This window comes from Perca fluviatilis, chromosome 13 (genome assembly GCF_010015445.1).
Source record: "Perca fluviatilis chromosome 13, GENO_Pfluv_1.0, whole genome shotgun sequence".
Lineage (NCBI taxonomy): Eukaryota > Metazoa > Chordata > Actinopteri > Perciformes > Percidae > Perca > Perca fluviatilis.
Window position 1 is genome coordinate 23,457,569 of NC_053124.1, and position 19,983 is coordinate 23,477,551.

At 43.5% G+C, this 19,983-nt stretch overlaps 1 protein-coding gene across 1 annotated transcript in view; it reads right to left on the reverse strand.

Moving 5' to 3' along the window:
* ext1b (exostosin glycosyltransferase 1b) overlaps nucleotides 1-18,913 on the reverse strand; it is a 127,616-nt gene extending 108,703 nt beyond the window's left edge. Inside the window, exon 1 of the mRNA XM_039820047.1 lies at nucleotides 17,020-18,913. Coding sequence (XP_039675981.1) covers nucleotides 17,020-17,963 — 944 coding nt within the window. The 5' untranslated portion in view covers nucleotides 17,964-18,913. The remainder of the gene's footprint in view (nucleotides 1-17,019) is intronic.
* Nucleotides 18,914-19,983: the final 1,070 nt, after the last annotated feature.

The window sequence follows — 19,983 nt, forward strand, 5'->3', positions numbered from 1 at the left end:
TGCCACTAAAGGTTTTAGTGGAGGCTTCTCACCTCGCATAAAATAAATAAGCATTGGAAAAAAATGTAACGGATAAATTATATTTAATAACATGTGGTTACTTTTGAATCAAAAACAATGAAAAAAAGAAGCTACAGCCAAAAGAAATAGGGCTGAAACTAATGATTGTTTTCCTTATCAATGATTCTAAAAAATTGAAAAAAACTAGTGTTAAAGGTTCATCAAAATGTCTTGTTTTGTCTGGCCATGAGTCCAAACCCCAAAGATGTTCACTTTATAATAATATAAGATAGGAGAAGAAAATCCTCACATTGGAAAGCTTTTTTTTGTCTTTTCTTTCTTAAAAAAATACTTATGTTTAAATGATTATGAAAGCAGTTGCCAAATACTGTTTTGTCTGTTGACTAATCACATCAACTAACAGTTTCAGCTTAGAAAAGGAGAAATCTGTACATTTTCCACATATTTAACTTAGTTGGAAGACATGTCTCTGCCTTACCAACACAGTAACTGACACGCAGAGATGAACAGTAAGACACTACCCTCTTATGCTCTTAGTGAACACTGACATGTGCACTTTCTTATTGCCATATTGATTCATTAAGGGTCGATGTGTCCCTGCCTTTGATTGGCTATTAACTGATCCATTAGCATGATGTATTCAGATCCTATTATGGCAGTAGCTTGTTTGTCATGATGGAACTTTCTTGAAAAAGAAAACATGCATTCAGGGCAAGAACTCACTGATGAGATGGGAAGTGCTTCATAACAACAGGGGACTAAACATAATTTGATCACTATACAGAAGGTCTGTACAGTTAAAAGGATCTTTCATATTCACACGGTTCAGTGAGCGAACATGCTCGGGCTCATAGATCCCCGCTGCATTTTGTCACTTAAAAGAATAGAGCAAATAGGAGCATTAATTACCATGCAGTGATGAGAAATGTCAGTATGACTGAGAAGAGAAGAAAAGAGAGAAGAATCATCCAATGAGGAGCTGTAACCACAACACACCTTCAATCTGTAGTGGGTGGCAGCAGCCCGTCTTTCAGCAGCAGAAACAGCGTACAGCGGTGCTTGGCACAACACACAGGCTTATTCATTTGCACCCCAGATTTTCAGTCTCTCTGTCCATGTTTATTTTGTGTGTGTATGCACATGTGCATCCATCCATACAGCAACACACTGATAAGGAGTGACAGCCTGACACATGTGGCCTTGATAAGGTTATGTTGGGTAATGATATCTGACAATCATTAACAAGACAGCATGGTTTTTTTGTTTGTTTTTTTTACAAATGTCTGATCTGAACAGATCAGACAAAAAGCAAAAGTCAAAATACAGTACGTCTATGAGGGTTAAAAAGAAATATGTAAAAATATGTGGCTTCTAAAAATAATAATAACCTGAATCTGAACGTGGAGCGTATAAAATATGCATAGCAATAAGAGTAATGCACAGTTTCCTGAGTGCACCTTACTTTAAGACCATGTGAAGTGATAAAATGTAAAATGCACCACCACTGAAGACGACAGGTGATTGTGGACAGCTTTGAAGTGATTAGCGGATAACAGGGATAGCGGACGCTAATGTCGCATTTGCACTCTGATTAGCTTGGAAATTGAAGCTAATGCTAAAATAATCACATGTTTTATCTGTATTTACAGGGTGAGGGATCAATATTGTCACCAGTGATAAGGCCGTTTATTATTATGAACAGAGAACATTTGACACAGCATTTCTGCTACAGTCAGTCACTCACTCAGAGTAGCACTTGAATTTATATTTAATGTTTGAGTGTAAAGCTACTGTAGATGCTAACGCAACAATTCTTAAAGCTATAGTGCGTAGTTGCGGTCGCCCCCATGAGGAATTCTAAGTAATGACAACAACACTGTAGGCGTGTCCACATGATACAAGCCTTAAGGCAGTTACACACAACCATACGTCCAGAAAAGCCAGTCGGACTGATTAGTCTCCCCGAGTTGGTCCAAAAAGTGCCTCAGAACACACCGAAGAGACGAGACGTAATACGTCTCCATAGCAGCAGGCGGCGCTAATCTCTTATTGTTGCCCAAAAAATGAAAATCGGCAGCTGATAGGACGAACGCGTCACGTGGGTTTGTTTTCTCCGGAAATTGAAAGCCAGACTGTCATGGCGGCCGTTCAGAATACGATCTCATATTGTACTAAAATAGTTCACTGAAACATGTTTCTGAAAACATTTTAAGCGAGAAATAGGCCGTGCAGTTGCTGAATCGGTCTTCATTTCAGCTCAACAAAGGTCAGTTTAAAAAGATTTTTGTCAGATTTTGAGAGACTCTAGTCACGCTCATTCCGCTCGCCATTTCCGGGTGAGTCCTGACTGCCCTGTCTCCGACTGAACATGTCAGGTCGGCCAAAATGAAGGCCGACAGCCCCTCAGACGGAAGGCGTGGAACACACTGAACAGACTCGAGTCACCGACCTCTCGGCCCCCACCCCTCTCCCACGCAGGTGCTAGTAGCCACCATAGACTGTTAATATTTACAGTCTATGATAGCCACAGAGGACACGGAGGATTACAAAAACATGATGGACTCTTCAGAAGAGGTCATTATTTTCACTCAAGTTTCTGCCCGGGAAAGTCACCGGACGACACAATCTTCTGAACATAGCACGACTGAGAAATCCAGAGAGTCTTGTGTGGAGCTGATAGTCTTAATTAGCTTTGTAGCAACTCATTTGGCAATGGCTTGAATGTAACGGACGTTCATTAATATCAAAATGTTACGCACTAAAGCTTTAAATGCAAAGTCACCTCAGTAAGGGTTGTCCATGCTAATGCGGTTGGCTGACGTAACTTGATTTTTTTTTTTTTTGTCAGAAAGATTGTTTTAAACATTCGAACAATAGGACAGACATTATTTGAAATTAATTTTAGAGTGAACAGAAAGACTAGGACGGAGCTATGTCTTAGTTTGTGAATCAAGAGAAGCAAATTATGGCGTATCGCATTGATGAAGTGGTTAAATGAGAAGGTGCAGAAGCTTTTTACAGTGCGGGCAAGCCTCATACTCCCAACATGCAACGAAGAGGACTGCGGCTTTTTCTCTTCTGTAACCGTTCCATGCATTTCCAGAGGGCAGCACGCCCAGAGCATGGACTGTGATCACAGCTGCTCACAGCAGCTCAGAGCTGTTTGTAAGGCATCCGTACACAACACCAGTAAGCCTTCATGAGGTACATGGAATTAGACAAGTCAGATGTGGTAAAAATCTACATGAAGCTAAACTGAAGTTCCATAGAATGTGTTTACATGGAGAAACTTACCTATTCACTCTTTTTATATATATATATATATATATATATATATATATATATATATATATATATATATATATATATATATATATATATATATATATATATCTCAAACGGCACTACAGAGAAGATGTCACTGTCTGCTCCACAGCAACAGTTAAATTAGTTACATTAAAAACGCCGGACACAAGAGCTGATGCAGGGGCATACGTCTTTATCACCAACACCAACAAGGGGAATCAAACTCTGATCAAACCATGGGAAAATTCAAGATACAGTATACAAGTTTTACAGATCAAATATAATACAATAGATGTAATGAGAAAATGAGATTTTTTTTTTCTTAAGATTTTTCTGTAGCTGGAGATTTCCCAATTTATTTAGGCAGATTTAAAATGGAAAATGCACATCAGATCTGGCAGCAATGATGAAGCTACAGCAAACTCAGTAATGACCGAGCTCTTAGATCTACTTTCCTCAGCCGTCCAAAAAGATACGGCAGCTGGGAAATGCAAAGCAACACATCTATTTGGAGATGTAGTCTGTCTATTCCCGTTCCCAAAAACCTCCCCTGTGTCGTCCTCTAAAAAGCTTATCAGCATCCAGAGATGCCGCCGGCTTTGAGGCTCATTTGGTCTCGCTTCATACTCCACATTAAATGCAATTTATTGAATAATGAATCTCCTCTGCTCCTCAGACCGTGTGAACTCAGTAAATTGACTCAGCATTCACCCCCAAAAAACAGGCCTTTAAGGTCACCCTCTGATCCTGGATGAAATTCAAATACAATTTCCTCCACGTCAAAGCAAGAGTACAGGAAGTCAGATGCCTCTATGCTGCTTAGTAAAAATTTTGGTGAAATCCTGGGGCTGCCTGTGCCGGTTACAAGGATGATGTGGAGGCTGTGCTGCACTGTACGACTGCATGGGTATTTGTGGGCATGCAACTTAATATGAAGAGCAAAAAAATACATGAATAAAAACTCCTCTTGCTGATACATTATTCATGTTTTGTAGCTTCTGGGGGTTCCACATGAGTGGCCACAGTTAGAGTTAGCGCCGGGTTTCAGCCAAACAAGATGCTGCGGAGTATGCAGGGAGGGAGGGGTGTGTGTAAGCGTGTGTGTGTGTGTGTGTGTGTGTGTGTGTGTGTGTGTGTGTGTGTGTGTGTGTGTGTGTGTGTGTGTGTGTGGAGGAAGAAGCTGGGCAGGGAGGTTGCCTGGCGGCGTAAAAAGAACAACATTCACTGAGGAAAGCAGGAAAATGTGGGAAAAGAAGGACGCACTACTGAATCAGAACTACCTTGCTAAAGGGAACAGGCTTAGCGGCATGCACATATGCAGACGTAGATGCACAATTTAACACACACACACACACACACACACACACACACACACACACACACACACACACACACACACACACACACACACACACACACACACAGGGCAGACTGCAGTGTAAACGTAACACATACTTGTCTGGATTTCTGTCCGTCTCCTCGTCGGCTACAGTGCAAACACTTTGCAGATATTCAGAAAGAAACACAATCTTCCACTGTCCAGGCCAAAGACAAAATACACACACTGTAACAGGAGGATGAAGACTGCCATACACACAATAAATAGCAGGTATATTCAGACATTACTAGCTCATGCTTTCCTTAAGCTCCTGAAAAAGTCCCAGTAGAATATAAGTGTGTTTATAGATAGTAAGCTATGTAGCTGAGAGCAAATACTCTCCAGTCACCAGATACCCTACAAACTCCAGACTGGGCCCACAAGCAAATAGAAGAGCTTGCTTTTACATAGACAGACAGACAGACACACACATCTGTGTTTGGGGAACTTAAGGAGAATTTGACCCATCACCTCAATATAGAAGGAATGACACTGAAAACACTTTGAGCGTATCACACAGCAGGCACAGCTGCTGATTAAATACGCCCAAACGCGAGTGACATCTTCTACATATTGTCACACATGTAAGAGGGTAAACAAGTGAAGTATATTAATAATATTCATACACTCACACAAACACGCAGAGTGGATATGGTAATGGTAATGAGAAAAACAGACCTTTTGGACTTTGGAGTAGTTTTCCAGACTGATCTCATGAAATGGCGTATGTATGACACGCCAATTCGTATGCCATTATTGCCGTGTTATCAAGCACCAGAAACACGTTTCTTCAGACTTGCAGGCCAGTTACATATACAGTATTTTAAAAGTATATAAAAGTTTTTCCATTACCTGTTCGACTCGCCTTTTTTGGTTTTCCATTATGAAAAAAAGGCCCTGGTACTAGCTAACAGGTACATTTTTTAGTATCACCTCTGTCTAGATTCCAAGCGAGCTGAGCCGATACCAAAAGGTGACGTGAAAACCTGCAGACTACCGATTGGTCGGAGAGAATCGACACTAATCCCTGCTAGCGACAGACGGGGGTGTCCTGATCAAACTCGCCATTTTTAAATAGTTTAGCCAGCTGTGTTTTTTTTTGCTGCCTCCAGCTTCTTTTGAAACAGAATTTGTCTTCTGGCTGTGGCAACAGCCACATGCCGCGAATCAAAAACAACACACCTTCGACGTTCTGTGTGTGTGTGTCGCGTTAGGTCACAGCAGTTCTCCGCGGCGTCGCTATGACGACCAGCACTGCTCGTCTCACGCATGAGGCGGTACTAAATCTGCAAGAGAAAACGGAGGACCGGACACGCGGCCTAGCTGAGTAGAGCTGATACTAGCAGTGGTAAGCGCCATCGGACTCTGGGCTGAAATCTAAACAGGTAGGCATGCAGTCGATGCAGAGGCAAAACACTCGCCCACCTCGGCAGACTTCTGGGTTTGAATCCAAGTAGTGAACGCTCCAACAAACACAATTACTGGGGTTTTTGTAAGCGGGAAGCCAGTGAAAGATTTTGTCTTGGTGGCTTCATCATAAAATACCTTCTTAAAAAGGAGGCGAATGTGGCTCAAGCTCAAATGTTACTCTCTGCTTTTGTATATTTGTGGTGCTGCTTCGACATGTCTGTCATCAGTGCATGTAGGGGACGTGACGACACACATCCTCACAAAGTACAATCTTTCTATAGGATCAAGATATTGCATAAGCCGAAGCAGCTAAAACCTCTCCTTCGCATCGCTTACCTGTCTCACTTCAGACAGCCGGAGAACGTCGTGTCTGGTGAGCGAGCTGCAAAGGCAAACAAGATGCAGACACTTTGAAAGCGAAGTGTTGTCGTGTCACAACTTTCTGGGGAAATAAACACTTCAATTCATCCCCACAAAGAAAACACGCCATGACGAGCTGCTAAACAAAGCCGGATGCTCTGCTCTATGTCTTGCATCTTTTATCCCTCCTCGTCTTTCTACTTTCCTCTTCTTCCTTTATCTCAGTGCCTCTTAGTCTCGACAGGATCACTGGCTTTTCCCCACAAGCTCTTTCTCCCCTGCATTTATTTTTTTGTTGGGGGGGAGGGGGAGCTTTGCTGGCAGGGATGAGGTTGGATAGACACGACCAGTTAGGATGCAGCAGGGTAAAATTTAAGCCACTGAAACAGGAAAAGCATCAAATGGCTTGGCGATAGAGCCACAGAAAGAAACAAGTGGCAAAATATCTGCTTACAAGAATATATATATCCGACACTAACTGGTTGTGCTGTGGAAAAATGTTCTCAAGCCGCAGAATCTCTGTGGAAATGACTCATACGACAAGAAATGTCCTTATTCCTAAAATGTTTCCATCATGACATAATGAGATTGTACAGAAGGCCAGGGTCATGAGAAGTAATGCTGGCAAGCTTTTTTTCTGGACACCTTCCATAAATTGAATTGTTGTGTACGTGGGTTTTTTAGGCTGTGGGAGTGAGAGACATAATAAATGACTGCATAAAGGAGAAATTGTGAGTTCAGAACAGCCAGGAGAATAAAAAGCAGGAAGAAATTGAAGAAAAGGAGAGTGGGCGTTAATTTAAAATATCCAGCATTACCACCAGCAGCTGCACTTTGTCCTACATTGCCTCCCAAAAACATGCATGCACTCCTTCTACTTTATCTGAAAAGGAGGCCCCATCAAGCTCATGAATAACACCAAACACTGTCAAGGAAACTGGGAAGAAATAAACCAAACCAAAATGATTTTTTCCTTCCTCTCCCTGGTCAATCATACACCCACAATCTGGGCATACTGACACTCTCCTTGGTGAGACCAGATGCCTTCTTCCCTTGTAACCGTCTCTTCTCCTCCTCCTCCACAGTTAGATTTGGCTTAGCTGCTGATCCGTGAAGTGCCGTGGAATCTGCCAAAACAGGGCATGGTTGTCGGTGGCTGTAGCTGTGAGAGCAGCCATTGTTGCCTGACGTCGTCCCAGCATCAAAAGCTGAAGGAAAAAGGGGGCACGAGGAAGAGGGGCCACAGCAGTAGGAGAGTCAGGGTTGATGGAGAGGGGTGAAACACGAGGGAGTAAAAGGGGAACATATGGGGAGGCTGCAATGTCAACAAGGCACAGGCATTCCCTCTGGAAAGAGAGCAAACTTTAGCACAATAGGACCCCTTTGGAGCGCCTGGGGGCAGCCCCAACTTTTACACCCCATGAGTGGAAGTCAAACCGAGCCATAAAGCATGATGAACCAGACGGGGAAAAGAGCCCTTCCATCAGCCTGCCAGGCAGCCAGATCTGCTCCAACAAAACCCTCTTTCTCTCCTCGAAGCCTTGGCCCCTTAAACATTGAGCCATGCACACATTCTTCTGTGACATAATGCTTTTTTAAGCTATTGCCCTCTTCAACTCCCGCACTCCACCACCTCCTCCCCCTCCTCTTTACCCTTACTCAGATTTCCCCCCTTTTGCCAATTACTATTTGAATATGAATACTAGCAGAGGGGCTGAGTGTTTGTTTTCGCTTCTGTGGTGGTTAGAAGTGAAGTAGGGAGGCCAGCGTGCAAACTGACGTCAACGATCTGACGTCTCATTGATGTGCCGGCTGTAGGTGTTTGCTCTATGGCCTCTTGGGGCCATAAAAGCTGCCATAAAAACTGGCTACTAACCCCCCCTCCCCCCCTTTCCCCAGTGGAGCTGCGGCAACGCCCCGAGGGAGTCACGGAGCTCACAGGAGGCGAGGTCTGCAACAACTGCTGACATTACTGGTGGACTGTGCTCTAATGAGTCTGTGTAGCTCTATTATTTGAAAGGAAATGTTCATCTTTACTAACTAGGAGTCCTATGTGTGCGCGTGTGCGTGCGCGTGTGTTTACTCTGAGTGTGTCAGGGTCTACAGCAGATATAGGCCTGAGTTTCTGCCCACTGCCCCTCATTGATGAGACAACTCTGGTCAGGTGCTCCACAGCCTGGGGACTGCAGAGTCATTCAGGAAGAGGGACAAATCCCTGGGAGCATTGGGACCTGCAGCAACCCCCCCCCCCCACACTTCCTCTTTACACACACACACACACACACACACACACACACACACACACACACACACACACACACACACACACACACACACACACACACACACACACACACACACACACACACACAACTCTTAACAGTTCAGTGGCGAAAAGAAAACAACCATATAACTACAGCCTAATTCACTCACAGTGAAACCCGTGTTCACTTGACTGGTCACATGAGCAAATAGGAAGGAACGATCGGGAGGACAAATGGGTTGTTAAATCAGAAATTAGAGCCTTGCATAAAGCTGAATGAATCATTTCATTTATGGTATATTTTTTTCTATAGAAGACTAAGATTACTTAAAAGTTGACATTTCTCCGACCAGTGTGGAAAAAAAATCTCTCTGACAGGACAGGACATTACTGTATCGAATTTTGGTCACCTAGAAACGTAAGTTTCAGATCATGATTTGTAAAACTTTACTTTTTTGGCGGACTAGGTAGATTGTCAATACAGGCCTGGAGTTTACAGCATCTCAAACCTGATATAACTTTTTTTTTTAAGCTCTAAAAAAATAGTTGGTTGCCCGTTTGCCGTTTGGTGCCAGGCAGATAATGTTCAGTCAGTTTATCGGAGCTTTTTCGCTGAACACCGCTGAAATGAGAGCAGTGAGTTGCGAACAATCTTTCACATTACATTAAGTTAATGTATCCATGGTAAAATATATGAAGATTGATCAGAGCAGCTTTAAAAGGAAACCATTTAAAATCACAATATTAGTCAGGAAACTCACAGTTAGAAATTTTCCTCAACTTCTTCAGCCGTAGCATCGCATTAAAACACCATTTATACAATCAGCAGCTCTGCGTGTTTGCTATTAGAATGTGTGATTTTTAAATACACTGAGAGAGACCGAAGACAAACCGGTTTTGGTTCTCAGACTGAATCAGTTAATGTTGGATACTCATCGGTTTAAAGAACAACAACCAAAACCAGGGGGCTGATGGCAGAACTCTGCAGCAGCTGAACGTGGGAATGCTGGAATGATGGAGTTGGGAATGTGCGCTCAGAGCAGCGTTGCCCCCTGTCTCAGCATGCCCCGTGCTACACAGAGAAAGCAAAGATGGGAGAGATTTTTTTTTAATACTTCGTCTCTCGGCTTTAAAATTAAATAAATAAAAAGGACAGATGTCAGAACTCACCGTGCTCACCAAACCTGCAAACAGCAGCCATATCTTCCCTTCATTCCTCCTCAGCAGAGAATTTAATGAGAAGCCAATCCCATGTCTGTCCTGATCATCACTTTTTGCCTCAGCCAGTCACATACCTGTCTAGTTTAATTGAGTTCACAAGGACCCAATCAGCTTCTTTCTCTTGCTCCCTCGTTCTCTTTCTGTTCTGCACTGTCAGTCTTCCAAAAAACTGTGCAGCTACTCACTTACCTGTCTGCCCACAAACTTTTTACATTACCATATCAGCACTAGTTAAGGATAGAAGAGAGCTTCAAGGGTAACAGCAAGAAAAAAAAAAAGAGAGGAAAAGAGAGAGAGAAGGGGGTTTACAACCGTTACTACTGTGCCTATGTCTCTTATTAATTCATTCCTCTAAAACATTTCCTGACAGTTCTGGGAAGTGAAGGAGTTTTGATGCCTTGTTATTCCTCAATCTTTCAATTAATGAGCACAACAAGCAAGGGTGGAAGCGAGCAGCTTTAATAGAGGAAATGTTTTCAAGGGCCGGCCCACTGCTGTGCTAATACTCTCATCGATTTTCATTTTGGGGGAACCCTCCCAGCTGATCAATCTCTCTACACCAACTAGCTGACAGCTGGCCTGGGAGGTGGAAGGATGGTTCTGGGCATTTGATACGATGTGTCAGCCGAGTTCATGTCCATTCCCCCCAAGTTCTTTCCTTCTCTTGCCCTCCCCTCATGCCGCCGCCACCACCTCTGAGGCCAGGGGCGGCTTGGCTGCGCTGGTAATCCCTCAATGAATGTGGGTCAGTGAGTCGCCTTCGTCACTCAGCAAGGGGACAGACAGCGAGGTTGTGACCCCAGTCATCCTGCGAGCACTCGCACGAGCACTCACATGCTCGTGTTCACACGCCCACGTACGAAGACACACACACACACACACACACACACACACACACACACACACACACACACACACACACACACACACACACACACACACACACACACACACACACACACACACACACACACACACACACACACACACACACACACACACACACACACACACAAAAAGTAGCAACACAAACTTGGAATACATTTGAGCAAGCATCTGAGATTAGTAGAGCTTAAATAATTAGAAGATTTATGGAGTAGTTGATTCCCAGAAAATACATCTAACAGGTTAATCGAATAATTAAAAAAAAAAAAACACGTCCAAAGTTTGCTGTTGGCAGCATCTGAGATGTGAATATCGTCTGGTTTTTTTAAGTCATTTTGGAAAGTTAGAGACAACACAAAACATTTGAAGAAGATGCCACCTTGGGCTCTGGGAACTGACGGGCATTTTTTTGCTAATTATTTTGTGGAACAATTATTTGAGAACATTATTGAAAAATTACTCAATGGTAAAAATAATCATTAGTTGTAGCCCTCCAGATTAATATAGTCAGCAATATGGTCCACCGATAAACAGCTGAGACAAACCAGTACCCTTAGATACAGCAAGCGTCTCAAAAAACAATGGTATAATACGAGAAGTATGATGAGAGCAGAAATACCTCAAATGATTACAAACTGTCTCTAGTCATTTAACAAGCAAAAATATCAAACCTTTTCTGGTTCTAGCTTCTTAAATATGAAATGTTGCTATTCTTTCCTGTTTTATATCAATGTAAATTGATAATGTGGTTCTGGACTGCTATTTTAAGACATAACCTTGGCCTCTTGAAACTTGTGACGGGCATTTTTCACTATTTCTCAACAAATGATTAAGCTAAAAACCTAAGAAAATAATGTATTGCTGTTAGTTGCTGTCCTAAAAAGAGAGGATTTTCAGTAATGTAACAAAGTTAAGCACTTGTAAGTTAAGTTTATCACCAGAAACTATGACTGCTGAGAAAATGCTAGTAATGAAAGAAACAGACACGCTGCCAGACGGGAGAAATACTCTGATGAAGCCATGTTAACTTTTCTAGTGTAACGGTGACACAGTGACTTGCCCCAGATAATACTGAATGAGGCTGAACAACTGAAATATACAAACGAGACGGTTCAAATGAGAAGAAAGAAAGACAGAGATAATGAAAGTCAGAGGGGATGAATAGATGGCCTGATAAGATAAAATAACAAACAGAGGTTTTATCTAGTTACCAGCTTAAATCTGTCTCTAACACACACACACACACACACACATGCAGACACCCAAATATCAAAGAAACCTAATTAAGCTGCACCACATTCAAACTTATTATCCTCCACACCATTAACATTCTCCATCACAAGCTTGGTACTTTATCTTAGAGAGAGAAGGCAAACATGAAAAATTCATGATTTATTAATCTGACTAGCCAAAAAAACAAAACAATGGCAACCCAGGGAGTGTGACACCCTCTCATGCTTAACAGCGAGGTAGCAACATGTCTGTGTTTGCTACTCGCTCGGCACTCTCCAAATCTCCACCAGGAGTCCATTACGAGGCGACGCTGCCACGCTGGCATTCAGGTGAATGTCGGTATTCCAACTCCTAATAGTGTTTGACTGAGATAAGGTGGAGAGGATAGTGTTGCGGGGTTTTTTTCTCCACTTGGCCCAGATCAGCTACTGCCTCTCATTCTGTGGCATTGTGTCAACAAAATGTCAACCGCAGCGTCGTCATTAAAAAGAAACGGGAAATGTGGCGGGGAGCCATCAAGAGCCAAATCACATCAGTGTTTCTATGTTGTTCTGATAGAGAGGGGAAAGGAGGAGAAGGAAGAGAAAAGTAAAAAAAAGAACCAAAGCAAAGGGAGGGAAGGTATGGGAAAGTAAAACAGGAATTGCAAAAAAAAATAAATAAAAAAAAGGGGAGGACTGGAGGCCGGCCTCCTTCCTCCCTCTCAGTCACTCACACTTTTGAAAGGATTTTCTCAAGTGGGAAAATTTCTGCTGATGACACAGTTGTGAAAATGAAAATGCTGCGGCGCTTGGTTGATGTCACCGTCATTGACTCCTAATGGGGAAAAAAAACAAATCACACTACACGTGCAATTTTCTGGACTCTCCATTTCTTTCATCCCAACTCACGCGGCACACTCCGACATACACTCCGCCAACTATTATCACTCAATCTCACACCCACTTGCTCTTCTTTTCCTCCTTCCACATACACTTTCAGGCAACACAGACACATTTTCTGTATTACCTCTTGGCTTCCTTATTCTCTAAGTCTCTCCCTCTACTTCTCTTCATTGCCCTTCCACTCTCTTTCCGTTTCCAAATCCCCCAGGTGACCTTGAGCGGCAGCTGCCAGCGAAGTAGCTGAAGTACAAAGTCAATACGAGCCAACAAAGCTGGTTAAGTATTAAATGAGGGATGATGACGCAGCGGTTAGCCAGAGAAAGGCTTAACAAAGAGCAAATAAAATGAACATGTGCAGTGGGACTTTAATGGAACACTCAATAGCAATAATGATGTGCTTTAAGCAATTGACTCATGACGTTAGATGCACTTTTGATTTTTGCAGGATAATCTGCTTGCCAGTGGAATTTACAGTGCTTACATTCTGGGTTTAATGTTGAGCTACAGTTATGAAATTAGTATGCCATTTTAAAGAGAAAAAAATGTAGAAGTGTCAGCAAATCAGAATGACAGTTTGGTCAATGCTGTGCGATTCATTACTGAAACAGGAAGTAACGGGCCACAAAATAGAAATGAGAACTGTATTTCCCACAAATGAAATCACAAAGTTGAAAAGAGAAAACATCAGATATGTAGTAGGGCTGCACGATATGAGGAAAATATGCGCTATGAGATATTGTTGAATATCACAATTACGATATTACTTGCGATAAATAAACAGATATTAAAGTATACTCAGTTCTGCATGTCTGCTGCTTTCCGTATTCTTCTAAAATACAACAAATGGCTTGTTGATTTTGAAACAAATGAAAGGAAATCATTTCTAACATTCTTTTATTGAACAAATTGAACATTGAATTAAACATAAAAGGCACCACTAAAAAAAGAAGGACAGTAACATTTTAAAAAGCAGTTTTGTACTGATATGTTTGCTTTCAACTAACACAAAAAAATCTCTGAGTGTCTATCGCGTTATTTCGCGATCGGATATTGCGGCAGTTAATATCGCGATGACGATTAAAAAAAAAATATATATATATATTGGGCAGCTCTAATATGTAGTAAGGAGTATGACGGGAAAGGAGGTATAGTCACCACAAGGCATAGCATTACAGCAAAATCCCGATTTAACGTAAAGAATGTAAATTGTCGAACCTGTAATAGCCTTTCACTGTCCTCTCCCAGGATCATTGTCAGCAGCACTGAAAACTCAGTGGATAATGTAGCGGTGAATGGGCCCTTTCATCAGTGCTTGGCCATGGAAGTGGACCAGAGTGACTCCAATTGAAAGCTATTGCAGCTAAGAAAATCAATTGAATAACTGTGCGGAGCACGGTGCATTTGTGTGCGTGTATGGTGTGTGGGTGGGAGCTAGTTCAAATACCTACAGTATACCAGCTCCCAGTCTGCCCTCCTGATGCTGCATTCCTTTGAAGAGAAGAATTCCTCTGGAAGGCAACAGGGTCAAAGGTCAGGAGGCAAAGATGAGCCTGGTTGTGCCGTAGCGCTGCAGTACCAGCCGTACCATCAGTGTGTATGTATGTATTTATGTGTGGGTGTGTGTTTGTTTAGTGCCGGTGGTTGGATGCATTTGATTTCGAACCACTGAGCAGATAAGGCCGGAGTGTACCGCATCCCTTCTTTTTTGTTCAGAGTTATGTGTAAGGCTACATTCAAAGAGCATCCAGGCATGTACGTATACTGTGTAGCCAGCCGGCCTGCCTTGCCAGTGCTCCCTCCTCAACCGCTAACAGCTCCGCTGACACGTGTGTGCATTCCTGAGTCTGCACCACAGCGTCCCCGCATGCATCGCCTGTCCGCCCTCAGCCTGTGGAAATGGAGCACTAAAACCAGCCGGCTACATATAGATCCATTTACCTGAGAGCTACGTCAGGGTTTTTGCAAGGCAAGGGCTGGCACCCAAAGGGGTTTAAATTTGATTAAAATGAAAGGCATCAGTTTGATTAAATCTAAAGGCTGCTAAATCACAACAGGAAATAATGCTTTAGATTGATGAGTTTCCCTAATGTCGCCAGATGCCAAAGATGTCTAGCAAGCTAAACAGGTTAAAACTAGCTAAATCAATTCTAAAAACACAAGAAAACAACAAATGCTTCATAAGAAGCGTGAAAGGATTCACAAGTTTAACAAGCGAAAGCCAACTGCTAAATACTGTAAAAGTATTGTGTAAAAATGTAATTGGATTGGTTTGAGCGGTGGCAGAAATCAAATGCAGTATCGATGCTGGAAACGAAATGACTAACAGGCAGCGGTATCAATCAAAAGAAATCAACCGTGAAACACATTACGGTGGAAAGAGTGGGCAGTGAAAGCTCCGGTTTCCCTGAACTCACTGAGATCAGCTGTGTCAATCAGCTGATTATGGTACTGAGATGTTCCCGAGACAGAGGTACCTCTGGGAAAACAAGGCCAGATCCAGTGGGGAACAGAGCCGTGGGCGGAGCAGAGGTGGGCTGTCCAGAGGCGACTGGAATGTCAGATAATGGATGACATATCTCTCCAGGTGACACCGAGCCCAAGGCATCCAGTAGAGACAGCGAGTGAGAGAATGAGTGTGTGAGAGGGGAAAAAAAGATGACGAATGGATAGACAAGTGCATGCTTGTAAAGTTTTGTTGGAGCTCCCTTTTTGACATTATCAGTTTGTCTGTGAGGAGGTTTCAGAGTTCATTTCAAGTTGAAGGAGAGTCACTTCAGCCCAACACGTTTTCTTAAAAAAAAAAAAAAAAAAAACGTTATCTTCCCCCCACAGCTCCATTCTCTCTCTCTCTTTCTGATTGATTAAATGGAAATATGTGTAGGTTAACTTTCCATTTGTTCCCCATCCGTCCTTCCTCTAAACCTTGACATGCCGTGTGTACAGACGAGGAACAATGTCGACAAGTGCTGCTATCACATGCCTGAGTTTATCCAGGCTTCACAAAAGGCATGGGATCCACAGGTTGATGAATGCAGATCAAACCGATGTCACTCACAGAGAAGTGAACCTGACAGCGGAGTTCACTACGTAATCCAGCAATGTAAACAGCAGATAACACCACCTTCTATATTAAAACATACCAAGCATTCAAGTGCAGCTGTTGATGTCAAGGGGAGGGAATCATTCATTACCACCTTGACAAAACGGGAGAGCTCCAAAATTAGAGGTAATCAACTACCCCTGGAGGCCAAGTGGGAAAGATGGAACTAACTCCTGGAAATGAAGGTGATAATTAACCCATTATAACTAATTTATTTGCACTAAATCACTTCATGTTCCAACCAAACTTGTTACACGCTACAGCGTCCATAAGCACAACTGCACGAACCTTTAAAAAGGGGATGCAGCATTTTGTCATGACAAGGTCACCAGAACAGCAATACTAATTTCAGAGCAAAAGCTCGCACAGTCGACTTTCACTTAAATTTGCACTAAGTACAGGGTGCAAATCAAAACGTGTCACTGCATATCCTGGTAAAAGGCTGCAGTGTTCCCATGGAGTGGAGCTGGAAGGTGGTGGAGGGGGTGAATTCCTTCATCGGAAAGGAAAGGAGGGAGAGAGAGGAGGGGAGGGTGGTGTCCAGGGAGCTAATAGACTTAGAGAATAGCCTTTACTTCATGCTTGAAAGGGAGCACGGAGGGTAAAAACCAGTCATGTAGTGGGACATAAAAAGGTCGGTTAACTGTGGCATGTAGTTGGGGATCTTTATAAGGCTCGCAGTCATTGTTAATCAGTTATCAGTTCTCAGTGTGATTTATAAGTCCAGATTTTAAAAAGGGGGAGGTCAATGTATTCCTTGTTACTGGTTAATAACTATTTTCAGTTAGGAAGGACACACGTGAATTGGAATGGCTCCAGAAACACACACACATCTAAATGCACACACATTTTGAGCCAGAGCACTCTAGTTTGGATGAGGGTGACAGCTTCGTTACGCACGAGATCCGTGCGTAAAAGTTTGAGGGCATTAAAAAGAAACTCAGTAACTGTAACTTACTTGTCATACTCTGCGTTGTCCTTGTCACAGCGCGCGTCCTTGTGCTTCTGCCAGTCCTTGCCATGCTTGCAGGTGGTGAGCAGCACCACGTCCTCTGCGTTGTGGACGTGATGTAAGGCATTCCTGGTGTCCGAGCCGATACCTGTCAGGTAACGCTTCCCCTTGAACACCAGCATGTATTTTCTAAAAGGCGGGATGGAGTTGTACTTGAGGTACCCCCTCTCTCCGCCGGTCCTCGGGTGCTCCTTGGAGAAGAGGGGGATGGACACGTCGAAGTTGGGCCTGACGTTCTCGGTGCTGATACTGGCTTTGGCCAACATGGCCTGGCCGATGTCAAAGCCCAAGTCTTCCGTATAGTCCGGCCACGTCCCCGAGTACAAGTTAAATATGAGGTGGTTCCTGCCGTCGTTCCACAGAGGCAGGTTCTGGACCTTGGTCTTCAGGTTGTGGACGTATTGTGGGGACAGCTGGTCTCGGTCCAGAGTGTCCAAACTCAGGACGAACAGACACGCCTGTCCGGGGTCTGAGGTGTAAAACCTTGACCCCTCAATGGTCGATAAAATATTCTGATAACTCTCGGAGATCTTCTCCCCCTTCTGCTGCGGGTAAACGTACACTTTGAATCCGTTCTTTTGACACAGAGAGAAATCAAAGCATGAATCCATGCGGCACCGTTTGCCTTTGTAAACACTCGTGTTGACGTCCCTCTTATGCCTTGGAGATATGTGCAGGTTGTACTCCTCGGTGTCCGTCTGATCCCAGGGCAGGAAAAGGTGTAAAGGGTCCGAGAAGTGAGGCCAGGGCTGGTCGGGCCGGTACCCATTTCGGCTGCGGTCATGCCGGCTCCTGCTCGCCGCTGGAAGTTGAACCCCTCCGAGGTAGAAGAGAAGCACTAGACATGCACCGGCGGAGAGCAGGATCAGGTAGCGTTTTTTGGCCTGCATGTGTCCTGGGAACAGGGGCGAATTGTTTAGGAATAAGAAATGTAAAGTGGCCCGAAGTTAGGCTCTCACCAACCCCGGCTACACCGCTCCATCCTCCGGCAGCCTCCAAGGATCCCCAACCCTCCTTCTGCTTAATCGGTTCCCAAATCCAGCAATTGATCCAGTGCATGTGGGCGATTTTTAAAAGTATTGTCCCGTTCTCCCTCTTCTGTAGAGTTTCACCATATCTCACAGCGCCTACAGCGGGGCTGGGGTGACTAAAAAGCTCAGCGCTGGCCAGCGGACCCTCTCGGACACAATCACATGCAGCGACTCTCTTCCCCGGCGCTTCTTCTCAGCCTCATTCAGGCTGGCCGTACAGGGCAATTCAAACGGAAAGCTGTCCGACAGCCGTCTGGGAACTCTCTCCAGCGGGTAAACAGCGGCAGGGGTCCCCGAGGCTCTCCCAGACGGAAAGGTATGCCCCGGTTTGGGCTTTGGATGTTAAACTCGGTAACACATTGACCAGGGAGTGCAAAAACCCAACGGTGTGGCCGCCGCGCTCGAAACCAAATGCCTCCGGGTGATTTCGTCCTATTCCCCCTCTTTTATCACTCCATGGTCCCGTGTGAAGAGAAGCAACAAAAAAAAAAGAAAACCGGGGAAGCGTAGTAGCGCAGGGGCAGCTCAGCGGTACAACTGTAACCTGACGAATCCCTGCATTTCTCTTCTTATTTATTACAACCTCGCCACATACCCTCAAACGCGCTGATATCAAATTAAAACCTCATCGGCGGGGAGCCACGCAGCAGGCGAAGTTATCCGGTCCACACGAAGCAAACAGGCGCTAACCTCAGACCGGGTAAATAGCTAGGAAAATGTTCAAAAGACGGGATTCCTTGATCTTAGCGTCCAGTTACCGAGTGCTCAGTTGTTCCGATTGTTAGTCGGTAACATTCCAATCCCGACACGACGGCAGCTGACGTGACGTCCCATCGATGCACACCGGCGCCGCTGATTGGTCCGTCCGTGGAAACGGAAAAGGAGGGACTTGGGCCAATGCACCCATTCATAACCGGAGTGGTCCGCATGTGCAAATTATCTAATTGTAAGCCTGTCGAAGTTGTTTGGAGATGTGGCAGAGAGCAAAACATCATCAGTAGCTTATAAAGATTTCCTCTGAGAAGTTATATTGTGAAAGTATTCAGGCACATTTTTACACTCATTCTCCTTCATGTCAGAAACTGTTATTTTGTTTTATACTCATCATTTATGGGTTGCTTTTATTTTGTGTGTTACAAGTAATTGTTCTAATCTTATTTTTTTAGGGTCTCCATAAAGCACTTTGGTCATCATTTGTATTTTTTTACACACAGCATGCTCAGTAAATTGGCTTGACTTGACTATTTCTGTAGGAACCGATTCCCTTCAACCTTTATGTAGCATAAAGATTGCAATAAAGCAAGATGCAAAAAACTCCCATACATTTGTTTTTAAGGCACATATGCTGGCAAGTTTTCATATTCAACACCTACCGTAAAACACATTTATTTGTAAATATAGTACACATATCATTTATTCATTTCTGTGATTAAGTAAGTAAGTAAGTAAATAAAGTTTATTTGTATAGCACCTTTCACAGATGAAAATCGCAAAGTGCTTCACAATAAAATGTAATACAATACGACAAATTAAAATACAAGAACATTAAAATACAAATAGAAAACAAAACAAACAACCATAAAGACCCCTCGACTAACTAGAAGCCTGCTTGAATAGCAGAGTCTTTAATTGCTTTTTAAAAGATTTGACAGAATTCACACAACGTAGAGAGGGAGGCAAGACATTCCACAGCCTAGGAGCCACTGCTTGGAATGATCGATCCCCTCTAGTTTTAAAATGAGTGCGGGGAACCACTAATCGCCTCTGACCTAATGACCTCAGACTACGGGTGGGAGTATGAGGCTGTATCAACTCAGAGATGTAGGGAGGAACTTGACCGTGCAGGGCTCTAAAAGTAAGGACCAGGATTTTAAATTGA